This window comes from Apostichopus japonicus, chromosome 7, assembly GCF_037975245.1.
Source record: "Apostichopus japonicus isolate 1M-3 chromosome 7, ASM3797524v1, whole genome shotgun sequence".
Lineage (NCBI taxonomy): Eukaryota > Metazoa > Echinodermata > Holothuroidea > Aspidochirotida > Stichopodidae > Apostichopus > Apostichopus japonicus.
This window is the reverse complement of record NC_092567.1, coordinates 863,879-882,164: the sequence shown is the minus strand read 5'-3', so window position 1 is coordinate 882,164 and position 18,286 is coordinate 863,879. Positions and strand designations below refer to the sequence as shown.

The 18,286-nt window shown below is 35.9% G+C and overlaps 1 protein-coding gene across 3 annotated transcripts; it reads left to right on the top strand.

The window, feature by feature from the left end:
- The first annotated feature begins 5,123 nt into the window (after positions 1-5,123).
- Positions 5,124-15,242, top strand: LOC139970254 (uncharacterized). 3 transcript variants are annotated; one of them, XM_071975923.1, is made up of 6 exons: positions 5,124-5,382; positions 6,224-6,492; positions 7,013-7,066; positions 7,852-7,950; positions 8,445-8,627; positions 9,888-15,242. In XM_071975923.1, the coding sequence occupies exons 2-6, from the start codon at positions 6,271-6,273 to the stop codon at positions 10,056-10,058; spliced, it is 729 nt and encodes a 242-aa protein (XP_071832024.1). In that variant the 5' UTR covers positions 5,124-5,382; positions 6,224-6,270; the 3' UTR covers positions 10,059-15,242. The 3 variants fall into 3 exon arrangements, with proteins under 3 accessions (XP_071832024.1, XP_071832025.1, XP_071832023.1); XM_071975924.1 differs by having other exon boundaries at positions 5,124-5,412; XM_071975922.1 differs by having other exon boundaries at positions 5,125-5,297.
- The last annotated feature ends 3,044 nt before the right edge of the window (positions 15,243-18,286 follow it).

The window sequence follows — 18,286 nt, the reverse complement described above, 5'->3', positions numbered from 1 at the left end:
CAATTTGTGTCCAAAGCTCCCCCAGAACGGCTGGACCGATTTCTGCAAACTTGGTGGGAAGGTCACCGGGATGAACCCTTGTGTCTCTCAGGCACATCGAACCAAATGACAGAGATCGAAGGTGAAATTTAATGCAGATCGAGTGTTGCTACAACTCCAAGGGGAAACATTTAAGTGACATGGAACCTTCACAGGTATCATGGCAATGTCAAATACTATCACAATATGTGCTTGCCATATGTACCGATGTCAACGGTCTCGTTGTTAAATGTCTAATGTTAATTCTTACGGGGACCCACTCCTCAGTTACAAAATGAGGACAATTTCACAATAATTTTATCACTGTTAAAAGTATGATTATATTTGATCGAAACATAGAAACGACGATTTCTTTTCTTCTTATATATAACTTGACAGTTGACAGTTGAGACTGCAAGACGTGTCTCATCTTTTCAACATTTTTTACAACGTTACTTAACCGTTACGAAAGTTTGATACGGGGTAAATTAACTCAAAACCTTTACGTAGCCTTATATGACGGCTTTGAATTGCCTATTTTTGTGGACAAACGCTTAGCTTCCTTATTTTTTACCCTAAACAAATCTATGTGAGTAGTCGAACGCCGCTGAGGTATGCGATAGTGCTAGAATAGATTCCGCGAAATCGGCTCCAATCAATCTGAAGGAGAACAGTGTTAGAGTGTTTGATAAAGACTATAGCTACACGGACTTAGTAAAATCGATTCACGCTGATGTCGGGAACCAAAGAATAATAGGTTGCGTCAAAACGTCTGGACAATGGATTGTTACTTTGAAGAATGGAGCCGATGCTGAACTGATCCAAGAAACCGGATTAGAAACTAAAGGAGAATATAGTAATGTTGTCGGTGTAGAGAAAACGATATGAACAGTAAGCCTATACGGTATTCCAAGTTATATCGAGGATGCCGAACTCTCGTCGAAACTTGAAGGATATGGCTGCTTGGTGAAAACAGACTGGACAAGAAATCACTACGAGGAGTTCCCAGAGATTGAAAATGGCATTCGATACGCGAGATTGCAGATGCCAACCAACGCTAAAAGCCTACCGTACGCAGTGACTATTGACAACATACACATGAGAGTCAAGCATAATGGCCAAATCAAGGTATGTAATAACTGGCTGAGTGAGAAACACACGATGAAAGAATGCCCGAAATACATTTGCCGAATTTGCGGAAAACAAGGACACGCAGAAAGGCGTTGCCCGAAAGTGAAGTGCTTTCGATGTCAACAGTTCGGACACAAAAGTTTTGATTGTACGGAAGAAGTTGACCAAAATGAAAATGATCTGGATGCACAAGATACAATGGAAACTAACAGTGAGACACCAGACAATGCTGAGAAACCAATAGAGGACAACGTTGCAGAAGGCCCTTCACCTCTGCCTACCACCATCCAGCCACAGCAGAAACCACCGAAATCTCCCAAGAAAGCGAAGGCTACGACCACAGCGACCAAGAAAACTCCCACTGACGAAGCACAGTAAACCCGACTACAAAGACCAACAGAACGTAAAATCCAACCAGGAAATATTGGAGACACCACTGAAACTGTAAATGACTCTATGGCACACCTTAAAAGGCACATGTCTTTGGATGAAGACAACTTCATTTTTGTAAGACACAAGAAGAAAACACCAACACCAAAACTTAGCAAGGTTAGAACCGTAAGAAGCAAAAATAATCAAACCTGACTTCTATATCGTCATCGTCATCATACTCTTTCTTGTATTAATGGATTCAACAAAAAACAAAATAGAAACAAGGGATAATATTTCCTGTGAGTATTATAACATCGATAAGTATAATAATTTACCCCTAGTAATGGTTTTACCATTTTCCATATGAACAGTCGGAGTCTTAACAAAAATTTTGATAATATTACCACTTTCATCTCATTACTTAATAACGAATTCTGGACCTTGGGCTTTACGGAAACTTGGTTGAATGACAATAATAATACATCCATCATCAATATTAATAATTATCGACTTGTAGAAAAACACCGCCATAAAAGAAGGGGAGGTGGGGTTTGTTAATTCATTAAAAAAAACTATAATTACAAATGCAGAGACGATCTCTCTGTATTAAATGACTCAATTGAGTCTCTTTTCATAGAGATCACCCCCCCCCCCCCCCCAAATGGCAGAAAGCATTACGTTTTTGGCATTATTTATAGACCACCGACGGGTTCTTATGACGAATTTTAGTTTCAAAACATTTATGGCAAATTAACAGAATCACGTAGTAATTCTTATATCATGGGTGATTTCAACAATAACTTACTTGACGACCACTTATCTACAGATTTTCTCAACTTAGCTTTTTCGAATAATTTTTATCCAGCAATTACAAATCCTACCCGTGTTGCAAGTACATCGTCAACTTTAATTGATAACATATTTGCTAATGATGATTCTGCAATTAACTCAAGCATATTTGTAACCGACATTACCGACCACTTTCCCATCTTCCTTGACAATAATTCAAGACTTAGAAACTATAATAGAGATAGTAAACGTATTCGTAATTACAATATAAATAATATCAGTAATTTGATTCCCCAATTAGAATATAAGCATTGGGATGATGTTCTTAATGAAAAGGATGCTAATGTATCTTATAATGTATTATTTAATCATTTTAGTTATATGTACAATGACTGTTTTCCAGTGCATGTTATTAATGTAAGAAAAAAACGTAAAAAGAGACACCCTTGGATTACTAGTGGTATATTAAAATCAATAAAAAAGAAAAATCATTTGTATAGACGTCAATTAAAGGATCCAACATCGAATAACAAGAAGGTATGTTACATTATTTATCGAAATAAATTAACACATATTATCAGAACATCAAAGAAACTATACTTTCACAATAAATTTATCGAGAGCAATAATAACATTAATGGTTCCTGGAAAACAGTCAATGAACTCTTACAAAAAATGTCAGTCAATCGTCATATTCTACGGCCTTTCACCATAACCAAAACGTTGTCACGGACAACCAGGAAATTGCTAATAGTTTTAACAATTACTTTGTAAATGTAGGCCCTTCACTGGCCAGCAAGATTAAACCCCTTGAAAAAGCTGAGATTTGTTTGCACAAACGCAGAAATCCCAACCCAAAGTCATGTTCATCTTCCTCGTAACGGAAGAAGAATTACTGAAAACTATCGACACTGCAAATTAAACCCAAAAAAGGCTGCAGGATATGACGATTTCAGTCCTGATATTATCAAACAGGCCGCTAAGTATATTGTCACACCACTAGCCCATATTTGTAACCTATCATTTAATACAGTTGAAAATTGCTAAAGATTTACCAATTTACTAAAATGGCCAGAACAATGTATATGAAAATTACCGGCCAATATCGTTACTCTCTTGTTTTGCGAAACTTACAGGAGGACTATTGTTTAATCGTATTTGTAGATTCTTGGATAAACTCAACATTTTCAATAAACAACAGTACGGATTTCGATACAATCACTCCACTGAGCTCGCTCTGGTAGATGCAATTGATAATCTCTACAGTAAACTTGATCAACATAAGAATTGCATTGGTGTATTTCTAGACTTACGAAAAGCGTTTGATACCATTAATCATTCTATTTAACTGAATAAGTTGCACATAAGAGGTACTACTCTAAATTGGTTCGACAGCTACCTATCTCACCGTTACCAATTTACTGCGTATAAGTCACATAACTCTGATCTTGTCCAAGTCCATTGTGGTTTACCACAGGGATCTATCCTGGGACCTCTATTATTCATTATTTGTGTAAACGACATATGTCAAGTGTCCAATATTGCAAAAGTTACTCTGTTTGCTGATGACACCACTTTTTTTTTCGACTCTGACAATATTAGCATCCTACCTATTACTGTATCTAATGAACTAGAAAAGTTTAGTAACTGGTTTCGGTCAAACAAGCTTTCTATTAATGTCAACAAAACACACTACATTGTTTTTAATTCCTCCAACAACCCTTGACTACATAAAATTTTTAGGTGTATATATTGATTCAAAACTAAGTTGGCAACAACATATTTCAGTAATATGTTCAAAGGTTGCAAGGAAAATTGGTATACTCGCTAAAATAAAACATTTCCTATCGAAACACATTCTAAGAATGATTTATAATACGCTCATTCTACCTCATCTGTCCTACTGTTCTATTATTTTGTGTGGTGCTAACATAACTTGTCTTGGCCGTCTCAATAAACTACAAAAAGGTGCAATTCGTAACATAACACTAGCTGCATTTCGTCAGCATACTAGTCCATTGTTTAATGGTCAGAACCTGCTGAAATTAAATGATATTATAAGGCTACAACTTGCTGTATTTACGTATAAAGCATGGCATGGGCTACTTCCGGGCTCCTTTCATAATGTCTTTACAATTAATGTAGAATTATACAATTAAAATACCCGAAATAGACAAAATGCTCATTGCAACTTCTATCATACGAAATTAGGTACACGCAGCTTTCGCAACCGTGCAACTAAGTTATGGAACTCATTAAGCAATATCGTTAAATCTAAGACTACAAAGAATTCATTTAAGTAATGTTTAAAAAAAGAATTGATATCATCATATTAAATTATGTAAATGAGTTATTTACTTCAACAGTGACTGTACATTATGTAGCAAAAATTCAATTTGTATTTATTAATTACTTTTTTCGTTTGGGAGTCTTCCACTTTGTTAAGCCTTTTAAGCTTTATGGAAGACTTCCCTCCGCTTTGTACTTCTGTGGAGAAAAAAGAAACAAATAAATAAATATTGTCTACCTGGGTACGTTTTATTCTTTGCATGTTATTTTCTATTGCCATTCCGTACTTCAATAAATAAATCAATTTCCTGTTTGAAGTTATATATACCGCCTTTATAATACGATACTTAACAGTAAAACGACAGCAAACTGAGTAATGTTCTATAAATAGGCATTACAGGAGAAAATGTGGAATATCGACTTTTGTATTTCACTTAATAAACTACATTGGCTTTGCTTGAATGAACACGGGTTAAATGAAGTTTAAATGAAGGTATACAAACATAACGCACGGGATTCATTGTGCTATTGACGTCACGGTTGAAATGGCCTTGTTCATTGCGTTTCGACGTTCAATGTGCAATTTTTCATACTTAATATTTAGCAAATCAAGTACTACACAACGGTTTGTTCTCAGTTTAGTGTACTCAGAGAGATATTTCGTTCAATCTCCAGGTTTATTTTTCCTGTCTTCATAGGTAATTATTATGTCGCTTTCTACTTTCTACCTACGTTTAACTATGCTTGGATTTTAAAAAGCTACGTGTGTTTTAAAGTATAACGGTGAGTGATTAAATTCAGCCGCCATAACTGGTGAGCATATAGGTTTTCATCGAAGTTGTTCTGTGTGTTTGTGTGTAGGCGTGCTTACGAGAACATTATTAATAAGACTTGTTCGTTACACAAGAAAGCATATACACTTGTTGTGAAGCTTCCAAAATATATGTTGTAAACCGTTTGCGCATTATTTTATTTTAATTCCTCACTCCGACAAGAAAACGCAAAACAAAGTTGATGTATATTGTGTTGGTGGATGGATCCTGTTTTGCGATAACAGAACTATATGCACATAGTAAAGTACAGTCGCTGTAATTGATGAGAGACTCTGAACGTGAAATAAACCATCATCATGTTAGGAGGGAGGAGCGTCTTTACTAATAGAATTTATTTAATGTTGGTATATTCAATTTGTGTAGTATTTTGAGAGATGGCGTCACAACATACAATTCCATGTATAGATATTCGCATTGAAACGTGATCTCTCACTTGTAAAGCTTCCACCCTTAATGTTATATGCATAATCCATGCTTCCTTGAATTTCATGCATCACCAAGACTTACCGTGAATTATCGATAAATAGAAGTTGATATGAACTATTAGTACTGGAGTTAAAGTAATTGTCATGATAGCGAGTGCTTATGAAGAGTTGAATAGTTAATATCAAAGAAAGGTTCTGTGTTATAGTATCCAAACATTGATTGTACATCACATGGTATATGACTATATGTTTCCCAGCGCAAAAAAATAACCCATTTAATAATTCATATTAAGATTTGAAAGGCAACACAGTATAATATAAGGTGATATACTGTTATATAACTGTTGTCATGATTACTTTTAACAGATAAACACATTACCAATAAATACGCCGAGCACAAACCTTAACTCGAAATGGCTCAACCTCAACCACAATATCAGCAAAATTCACCATCGGGCTGGAATCAACAGCAGTATAATAGCTCATCACTGAAGGGATCGACAGTACGAGTCATTACCGGAGGTGTCATTATTGTGATGGGGGTTTTCGAAATACTCTGGGCCATTGTTCTCTTAGCGGTACCACGTAGCTATTGTGTAGCCGAATTTATTGGTTGGGGAATCTGGGGTGGCGTGGTAAGTCTTTCTATGCATGATGTCATGTTTTTCTAATTAATTATTGGTTCATCATCATATTTGGGATTCACGACCTTCATTCATAGAAGAGCTAAGGAACGTTTGGTTAATCCTTAGTACATCAGAGAGTGGAGGTGGGGGGGGGGGGGGTAGGGGTAGGGAGAAATCGTTTTACTTTCCAACAAAAGGGTCCGGTCTTAAATAAGTTGAAAAAACATGCAAAAGGTTCGTAACTGCATCAACTAGTTGCGTTTGCACTGTAACGTCTCCTGCAATGGCTTTTTGATCATTTATAGTCAAAACAGCACTAAATATATTAAAGCATTATTACAATGACATACCTCGATACATTTTGTACCAATAGCAGCTTAAGTTTAAACTGTAACCATGAAACCGTTTGATATGATCTCGTTTTAAGCTAAACGAACCACTACGATTTTACTTGACTAAAAATGATCAGAAAGCCATGACATTTAGAAATCCATGTGGTATAAACCGCTTTTTTTTTTTCTTTTTATAGTTTGCCATTGTCACAGGAAGTTTTGGAATAGCAAGCATGCGACACAAGTGCATGGTAAGCTCCCGTCTGCGATAAAATGATGATGATGATGATGATGATGATGATGATGATGATGATGATGATGATGATGATGATGATGATGATGATGATGATGATGATGATGATGATGATGATGATGATGATGATGATGATGATGATGATGATGATGATGATGATGATGATGATGATGATGATGATGATGATGATGATGATGATGATGATGATGATGATGATGATGATGATGATGATGATGATGATGATGATGATGATGATGATTAGTTTCATTATTCTTATTTTGTTATTATTATTATTATTATTACAACCATTTCGCTCAACCAGCCTGGTCATTTCGCCCAACCAGCCTGGTCATTTCGCCCAACCCTTGATTAAATATGATACTTTAGTAAGGAAACGTTCGGGAAATGTTAACGTTACGGGGATACGAACCGAATATTAAGGGAACTATATAATACATATGTAATCAATTTAACCACGACTTCAAGTTTCCTTAATATTCGTGTTACATTAACTCTACTTTGTTGCCTACATTGTTGTTCTTACGCTTAACATACGGATCACACCAAAGTCTTCAATTAAAAACAGTTATTAGCCCTACCTTCCTTGTAGACCTAGTCACAAACATAATGATACATTTGCAGCAAAATGTACAAATTTACGTTTAAAAAATCCAGTTTTGGGTTGCGTAAAAAAACTCTCTAAATGGGAATTGGCTTCAAGAGCCTCATGGTTACCCCGATTTTAAAACAAATCCCTCTTGCGAATTGTTCTTATTATTGCAGGTCATTGTTTACATGATTCTGGCCATCATTGCGTCAGTCATTGGTGGTGGCGGTGTCATCAGTTCAGCAGTTGCGGCAAATTGCGTAGGTTCATCGAAAGTAAGTATTATCATCGTTTAGATGTAGTGTGAACTAAATATATGAAACAAAATTTGTATCCCATAGCGTTGAGCAATAATTTGTTGCAATTGTTTCTAAGACCTGTCATGAACAGCAAACCATTTTTTTCTCAACGTGACCTCATTTTGTATTAACGGAATACTACGGTTGTCATTGTTAACTGTTTTCAAAAGGCCGTTTTAGCTAAAGAACAGACGTTAAATCACCGTTAATTAATTTTCAAATTTTACTTCTGAAAGAAATCCACATGGTAACAAAAAAACATTCTCTTTTTCTTTATTGTTGCTTGTATACAACCATTTAAACACAGAAGTATACGTTGATAATACAAAACCTTGAATTCAGAGTACATCGGAGGCTAAGAAAACATCTTAAACGTACCATTGTTCTGGGGCAAATACAGAGCTAACAATGTAGTAAAAGAAATGTAAAGCTCATGTTCTATGATGTCATCATGACGTATTTTTTAACAGTACTACTACAGCTACCACTACAACTACTACGGTAATGGGAATGTGCACCAGTATAAAGCTCATTTGGCGTTTTACATCTTATTGGCTGTAACCTGTGCCATCCAATCACTGGCTGCCATCATCGGAGCAAGCTTCACCTGTGTTGCAGTTTGTCCTGGAAGTAACAATCAGCCTCAGCAAATGGTAAGTGTGGTCACTGTTTCCTTAGATTTGTTTACAATGTTGTACAACAGTACATTGCTAAGAACGTTATCGTTATAATTTGACAAACCTTTATTTCCCTGATATCTTAAGAAATAACAACAATTTCTCCAAAGTACAATAGCGTTGTGAATTGCAGACGTATTAGTTAGACGTCTGCCAGGGACGTAGCTAGGGGATCAATGGGAGATATCGTCTCCCTCTCTTTCAGTAACCTGTAAAATTGAATTTAACTAAAAACAGGAAATATCATTAAAGCCCTCTTTTCAGATTGAAGTAGGCTAAGCGACCCTTCTCAATCTTTTCTCTGAAAGTTCGTGTGCTACATTATACAATGCTGTTACTGTATATTATTATTACTTCCTGCAACGTGGGAGGCATTTTGAGCAAAACTTTCTTTGTAAATGATGGCGCTACGTTAGGTGTAATAATTCTCCTGTTGTGAGAAGTGGCCCTTTTCAAATTCTACTCCACCATTTCAAATTTTTGGCTACGTCCCTGAAGCAGAAGTGGATAAACGTTTGTCATATTTTCTATGTCATAAGACGATACTAATCATTTCTGATATGATCATTTAGGATTTCATTTAAGCACAAAAGTTCAGATTTGTCTTATATATACTTCTGTTTATTTGTTTATTTCGTCAAATATAATTCTTTAAAAAGGAGAAGCTGTAAATATATTACAACTTAAGGATATGTCAGCAAAGACATCATATAATGCACAATAAAAAATTGTAAAATGTTTGGTTTAAATAGATCACATGGAATATTTCTACTACCACTACTAAAACTACTACTAGTACTTACTACTACTACTATTCCCTCGTTTATCATTCTGGGATTTGTTCGTTACATCGTCACTACAAATTAACAAATTGTAATGGATACCCAGTACCGGCTTAAGTTTCAAACTGAACACCACATAGCTTGAATAGCAATTGCTATCATGTTTTAAGGTGCAGTTAATATGTCATTATTTCACAGAAAGGTCCAGTTTTATATACTATTTGCAATAAAACAACGAAATTCCAAATATATTTATATAATATAGTTATCGATCTGCAACATGACATGATGTTAGAATTCCTTCACAAGTACGCGAACCGTCTTTAGTACAGGACTTAATAATATAGTAATATAGTGATACAATATGATATGATATGATTAATGATATGATATGATGTTCATGTATAAGTTTACTCCGTCTGATATCTGATATCCATCAATTCTAAATTTCTAGATTGTATACCAACCCACCCAGCCACCACATCAACCAATCAATACCCAGGCCTCGTACCCTGCAGTGATCACAACCAATGGTCAGTCAGCACCATATACTTCAAACATCCAAGGTGTACCACCATCTTACAACTATGCAGCGAACAATCAATATGTCGTTAATGCGAATTAAGACAACATATTTTGGCATCCTTTTGCTTATACTCTGCGAAATTTCAGTTATAGAATTTAATTCATTTATTCTGTCTACCGTCTTGGTTACCGGTTGCTAACATTTGTATTTGTCATCGACGTTGCGCAACAAAGTTCCATGTCATTCAACAACTGTCAATTTCGAACAATAGAAGTATATCGTTGTTATAATGTACTTACATATAAATAAACAGACGGTTCATAATTCTAATTGAACTGGTTTGATTCATTCTTTGCAATGATTGTTCATGATCATGGTAAAACAAAACATAATTAGTTGGACAGGAGGAACTTTGTTAGATCAACGTTTCATAATTTCATTCGCTGGTTCGTGGTATCAAATGTTATTTTTTTACAGTAGATATTTTATAACACTTTATACATTGCTTGCTTGGAAAATATCTTGTCTTCAAACGTGATTGGCTGTTTGGAGCGATTTGCTAATTAATAGTATTTGGAATGATGCGCTTTATTCAACGATCATGTTCATAACTAACATCCCACTATATTATTCTCTGCTAAGTTCGGACGTTTGTTTACAAGAAGTACTGTGACGCTTAAAGCGCAAGAACTGACAGTTTGAGCAGAATTATCGTGGTCCCTGGTGGAAATTCCAGTTGAACTTTTGAACTGGGTTCAACTGGAATTTTCTATACGGAAATTGGCCCAAATTTGAACTAGGTTGAAATGGGTGAACTGGGGTTCCCAACTGGTTCAACTATGTTTTACTGGGTCCAACTGGTTCAACTATGTTTACTGGGTCCAACTGGTTCAACTATGTTTACTGGGTCCAACTGGTTCAACTATGTTTTACTGGGTCCAACTGGTTCAACTATGTTTTACTGGGTCCAACTGGTTCAACTCTGTTTTACTGGGTCAACTATGTTTTACTGGGTTCAACTGGGTCAACTATGTTTTGCTGGGTTAAACTGGGTGAACTATGTTTTACTGCTTTTATTTTTAAGTAGTTTGAATTGGGATTCTCAACTGGTGTTATCTACACTTATATAACACCAAACTATAAGAAGTTTTCATTTTTTAACAGTAGATCTATACTGTATGTAAGGGTGTTAGCCACTGAAAATAAATTTTTGTTCTTGATCAGAGAACTCTGGGTTTGGTGTGATGACCTAACACAGAGCAAGACACATAAAAAAAATGGAGAACTCAACTGGATTGTATCAAAGGAAATTATAATTATGAATAACAAACAATGTACAGCTGATCTGGGCCCAGTCAAAGAATTAAATGAAACAACTTACAGTCGTGAGGTGCGCACCCAAAATATAACGAAATACACTTAATTTAAAAGTCTGTTCTGGTGAGTTGGCCTACTGGTGACATCAAGTATTCTAGGACCTCAGATCTTCCACGACGTCAGATATTCTACGACATCAGTATAGTTGAACCCAATAAATGGTATGATGAATGTCCGATCCCAACAAAAAAGTATCCTTTAATTTATATGAAATAGTGTTCCAGGGTATCCTTTCAGTAAAATAATGTCAATATCCTTTGTAGTAAAATAATGTCCTTTATAAGTGATGGTGTCCTGGAATATCCTTTATTGTAAAATAATATCCTTTATAGTAAATAGTATCCTTTATAATAAATGGTGTCCCAGACTGTCAGTTGAATATCACAACTTCCATAAAATAATAAGGTCTACAGTAACTTGAACTATGTAGATTAAGGTTTAAAACAAACTATCCAGCCATTAAACTATCTTTCTCTTCTTTTACAACTGCCTTGCTCAGATACTCATAGCCAACTGCCAACTCCCTATACCCTCACAAAACTCCTTTGTTCTAAAATATATACACACAGACCCCATTTCCTGTGAGGGCTAATTTCCAGGAAGAACAAGATAGTTGCCTAGCAACCCAGAAGAGAGAGTTGTTAATCAACCCTTTTGATGCCACAAAGACAACATACAAATATACTGTACAATATATAGCCCTCTGTACAGTGAGCACACTAATAAACAAGTAAAATTATGGTACAAAACAAAACTTTATGTAAGAGCTGACCTTCTTACACTGTACAAATGAAGCCTCATTTGAAATTAGATTGATAGTTTAATCATATGTTCAGTGTAGGGCATCCTCACATTCGTAGCATATACGTGTATGCTGTACACTTCACTAGGCTAATGACTTTTGCAAAGTATGTTATTATGCCAATATGACACTTCATGTTTGAAACAACAATCCAGGCAATTGCGGAAATTTTGAAAATTGCTATTATGTTTGCTAGTTGACGATAACTTTCCTAAAATCATGCGGCTAAATATAGGTGTTAACTTGAGTATAACTAGGTTAGGCCCACATAAGCTAGGCAACTATAACGTTAGGATATGTCTAACGTTAGTACTAATTGTACCATGTGGTATACCTAGTAGAGAACCGGTTTGTTAGGCCTAGCCTATACTATAGTCCCACAGTAGGCCTAGGTCACTTTATATAAAGTTTCTGTTCAATTCCCTATAAGCTAGGCAACTATAGCGTTAGGATATGTCTAACGTTAGTAATTGAACCATGTGGTATACCTAGTAGGGAACCGGTTTGTTAGGCCTAGCCTATACTATAGTCCTAGGTCACTTTATATAAAGTTTCTGTTCAATTCAAATATTTATGATAAAGAGCACGTTTACAATCAATTATAATGTTACAAGAATGTGTCAATAATATAAAGATACTGCAAGATCACAAAGGAGGGAACTTAGCCGCGGTAATAATTTAAAATTGTTGGCAAAATCTGTTACAAATGCGATTATTCTGCGAAGCTTCTGTTGGCGTATGTGGTTTGCGGATTCGGAATTTATAAATTTAGCGCTAACGCAAGGGACAAATGTCAAAGTTCAAATTTAGTCGGATCATACTATTATGCACTAGGAAGGCATTTTGCCTACCAATTGTTCAAATCGACGAGCAAAGTATAACATAATTTTTTCAAATTTATTATATAGTAAATATTTCATATTTTTAATCATTGCGGTACAAAAATGTAATCGTTTAATCATAACTGTGATAAATATGACAAAGATTTATTTTACACCCCTCATAAGTTGGCTAATTTAGCATTTTCAATATATTACGATACGGTTACTGCTTACGAACTTACATTATAATATTCTTGATAATTACGCCTAAAATAAAAGCAGTCAACATAGTCCAAACCCAGTTAGGCCAGTGTGAAACCTAGTTCAACCCCAACAGGGCAAGTTCACCAGTACACATAGTTCAAACCCAGTTGGGCTTGTGCAAACCAGTGAACCCTAGTTAAACCCCAGCTGGGTCAGTTCACCAGCCAATAGTCCAAACCCAGTTGGCCAGTGCAAAACCAGTTGAAACCTAGTTCAACCCCAACAGGGCAAGTTCACCAGTCAACATAGTTCAAACCCAGTTGGGCTAGTGCAAAAACCAGTGAAACCCAGTTGAAACCCAACTGGATCAGTTCAAACATAGTTCATACTCAGTTGGGCCTGAACAAACCCAGTTGAACATTGTGTAAACCCAGTTGAACTTAGCTTATGTTCAGCATAGCCCAGTTGGAGCCCAGTAAGACCCAGTTAAACACAGTTAAAAACCAGTTAAACACAGTTAAAAACCAAGTTAAACACAGTTAAACACCAGTTAAACATAGTAGGCCCTAGTAGAACCCAGTTGATTTTTTAACTGGGTTCTACTGGAATTTCTACCAGGGTTTTATCATATAAAGGTTTGGAACTATTCATATTGCCGATACGAGTTCCTTGAAGCATGATATGGGGTGACAATATAGAATAGTTTTCATTGGCAAACTGTCTCAAATGGCAGATATTACGACTGAAGTTTTTGCTCAAGTCTTGATCATCTTTTGGCTTGCCATAGGCAAAATGATTCGTGAGTCATCGTAATAACAATGCCCGACGGAGTTGAAATCCGACAATAAAGAAGCAGCGTCATCCATAATAGTATAGAAAGAAAAACACAAAAGTTAAAATACCTTATGTGGAAGTTTATTTCTGCTGACGAAATGAATAAACCCCCAGTTTGAGTACTTGCATTGTCTAATACAAAACCATTGTTATCCTATACTCTAGTAATGTTATGCTCGAAAGATTTCACGCAGCAATCATTTCAGCTGGATGTGTGTATTGAGTCTCATATCGTGTATCTGTATATAACTTACATATACTAACTGAATTGAAATTATCTTAAACAATACACGTACGATGTTTATTTATCTTTTGAGAACACGCTATATCTTGATTGCAGAAGATTGCTTTTACAATATTTACGCGTCATTGATGGATGAATGAATGGTCATTTAAGTGCGAATGAAATGATTAGATTATCTCCTCAATTGAGACAAAACTCTTATTGTTAATTCATTGGTTTGTAAAGAAAGATCTAACCATTCTTTGAAGTGTTACTCTGGAGTGACAGAAACATTAAATTAACAAAGTAAAAATCATTAAAAACCACCTTTTTACGTACGTTGAATGTAGAAAATTCAAAGATATGCCCGGTTGCAAGATAGAACATTATAGTAATCAATACAGCACTGTATTGGTATGTGATATAGCCTTACCAAATACTGTGCATTGAATATCGTGATGATTGATTACTAGTCATTTTACTCAATTCACGGCTACATATAACTGATGTGTGTTTGTAAATATACTATCTTCCTCTTAACCCATACAGTACATTTACTATGTTTCTAAGTTTTGTACTGGTGGATGTTTTGTTTTTATCCTATTATTATACTTTAACCAAGATTTACTAGTTTAGTATGGCAGTTATATCTCTTTTCAATCGCATGATATTGTGTTGGACTATTAATGACTGTATATTACTTGTCACGACTTAATAATATATCCCAGGTGGAGAGAAAATGGTGTCTAGAAACTTTTTTGTTACAATCTGCCAGAATTAGCCCGAAATTGTTGACCCAGTAGTCATACATGTGTTAATGTGACTTAATATGTAGGGAAATTGTGTAAAAATACTTTTATAATTAAGTGAATAAATGACGTTGAATATATCACTTAATTGATTATTAAAATAGAATGTTATCGGGGAGTCACGGACTAACGGTAGTCGGTCAAAAAACTCGTCGGTCGAAAACGATATACCCCATGAAAAATGTTGTTTGTACACCTTTGAAGAAAAGTTTGTGTTGTTGTTTTGAGTGGTAAAATACATTACGCTATATTTGAGAACACTTCAACATTGCATCTTTGAACTCGGAATCCAGAAACGACTGCAAAAACACTTTTGGCATAATAGTATCTGTATTTTTTGCGCCTTGTATCATTCGCACCTCTCTGCAGTAACAATTACTAATCGATCCGACGCTTTAAATCACTTACCTAACCAACAATGGACTGGAGCCGTCCATTTCTATCGATATTCGGAAAATGTTCATCAAGAAATCTCCATTAACAATATAATTGATAAATTGCCTTGGTAAAAGTTGTTTACATCTAGCATAAGATGGCTATATATATATATATATGTATATATATATATATATATATATATATATATATATATGCAGTAGCTTGCCCGAATCTATTTCAAATTTTTGCCCGACAATTCTATGATTTTCTTTATTTAGCATTATGATGCCCGAATATTTCCGTGTAACACCACCGTAAGCGCAGTTCATCTGGGCTACCACGCTTTTTGCACGATCATTTTTTCTAACTAGTCAATTGTTTACCTGGACCAAGGGTGGCGGAACCGGGGGGCACAGGGGCACGTGCCCCCCACTTTGCCTCAGGTTAAAAATGTGCCTTTTTTCTACATAAAAATTAAGGTGCCTCAAGTTAGCAAGAGGCCAGGGAACCAGAATGAACACTCGGGGAGGGCCGTTTCCGGCCATCTGAGGGTTTGTAAAACCAAAAATTTTATAGTACGCTCCGCGCCAACCGATGGTGGCGCTCCGCTCAGATAGTCGTGCATACAACTTTGCAAATCCTGGCTAAACCCCTGACTTTTAATGAATTTCTGTGGGGCAAACTCAAAGCTATTTCGAATGGAAAAAATTGGTTAAGATATTAACAAGAAAAAAAAAACATTAGCAACTAGCATGATTTCACCTCTTTTCGTCTCAAAAGAAAACTTGTTCTTGGTTTCCCAATTTGCGCATTGGATATTGCAGTGCTAGTATGCATATTTTCCTTTAGGGGGGGGGGGGGCGTTGATGGAGTGATGTGTATACACAAATATGATAATGCAATAAGAATTATAAAGGGTACTAAATATAAGGCTGCATCAGTCCAATCGAATTTCTGCAAAGTGCCCTTTGATGTCGGTGCCCCCCCCCCAGATTAAAAGTGCTTCCGCCGCCCTTGACCTGGACACCCCCAACATGAGTGTTTATAAGAAACATTTTCTTTTCCATGGATGGTGGGGGGGGGAGTGCAGGTTTATCATATTCTTTGTTATATTTTATACTTTTTTGTGAGACAAATTGCAGTCTCACCCGACACAGCGACATTATCCCGCCTACGTGTCGTTGTACAATGTATGTTTTCCTGGAGGTAGCTGAGTACTGTGTTAAAATAATAAATAAGGTAACTAAATAGGAGCTTCAAAAATATACTGTCCCATTTTTCCCCTTCAAAGTGATGTTACCTGTTTTTCTTCTTCTAATTTACCAAATTTTTGGGGAAGTGTAAATTTCTAAAACGTGAGATTATAAAATAAAGAATGTTTAGATGCAACTTGCAAGGCCTCAGAAGTGCCGTTTCCGGCAATCTGAGAGGCATTGTTTGCCAAAAATTTTCTTGTACGCTACGCGCCAACCGATGGTGGCGCTCCGCTTAGATAGTGTCACGGGAATTTTCGGGCACAAAAAGTTCTGCCCCCCAAACTGAAATGAACCCGGTACGCCTATGTGGGGGGGGGGGGTTACTGTAGACTAACGTTATTGAAAAGAGGTATAAGTGCCATAATGAACGAGTAAACCTTAATCAAAGTGTAATCATGCATAATTAAGACAAAAGCTAAATGCGAAATTGAAATTATATCATAACCATACTGCAGCACTACGGTACTTTCCAATATCTCGAGATGCCTACACTGTGCAATTATTCGAACACAGACTTGTTTTATTGGCATTTCTGTTATAAAACTTGTCCCACGATGAGTTTTCTTAATAATGACACATTGTCCATTTGCCTTCTGCACCAGAATATATGGAGGCGGAACAAAAGGAACGTTTCTAAGGTTCTGTCATCGAAACCTCCATTTCTGTAAAACGGACTTAGCCCCAATATAGGTTTCTGACTCATGTCGAAAATGAGTGTTTATCGAGTCATTACAATCCTGGATGGAACACCACAACTTCCCATGTTCTAATTTGCCTTTCACCTTAGGTCCACAGTAGTTCGAATAACTCGGGAAAATGTCTCGGACAAACCTTGAGCTTCCCCGAAACATAACACATATACTGTACAGCTGTTTAAAAATACAAAATATACATTCATGGGTAACGCCTCTTCGTAGTATTTAGCCTTGATAATATGTGCTAAATACCGTTTCAATTACGTGAGGCTCCTGATTTGATTGTATGTCTTAGCTGGTTGTATCGGAAAGAGTTATAGTTGATTGAAATTTTCACTGTTCTCACGATTTTTTAGAAAAAAAAGGTCAAAACGTTTTTTTTTAATGTAATCAAACTTTGAAGACAAAAAAAAAGTCCAGTTGCTTATTGATGCAGGCTGTTTTATGTGCAAAAAAAAAAAGCTATGTGAAGCTCTCTAGTGTATTCCTATCTCGAATAATGGTATTCTAAAATCACGGTCCACATATGAGACAATCGTTGAATAGGAGTTAACCCTTGTGTCTCGCAGGCACATCGAACCAAATGACAGAGATCGAAGGTGAAATTTAATGCAGATCGAGTGTTGCTTCAGCTCCAAGGGAAACATTGAAGTGACATGGAAACTTTACAGGTATCATGTCAATGTCAAATACTATCACAATATGTGCTTGCAATTCGAACCGATGTCAACGGTCTCGTTGTTAAATGTATATTGTATACCGGTACCCGGTCCTTAATTTCAAAATGAGGAATATTTCACAATAATTCGATCACTGTTAAAAGAATGATTATATTTGATCGAAACATAGAAACGACGATTTCTTTTCTTTTTATTGTCTACCTGGGTACGTTTAATTATGTGCATGTTTTTCTTTTCTGTTACCATTC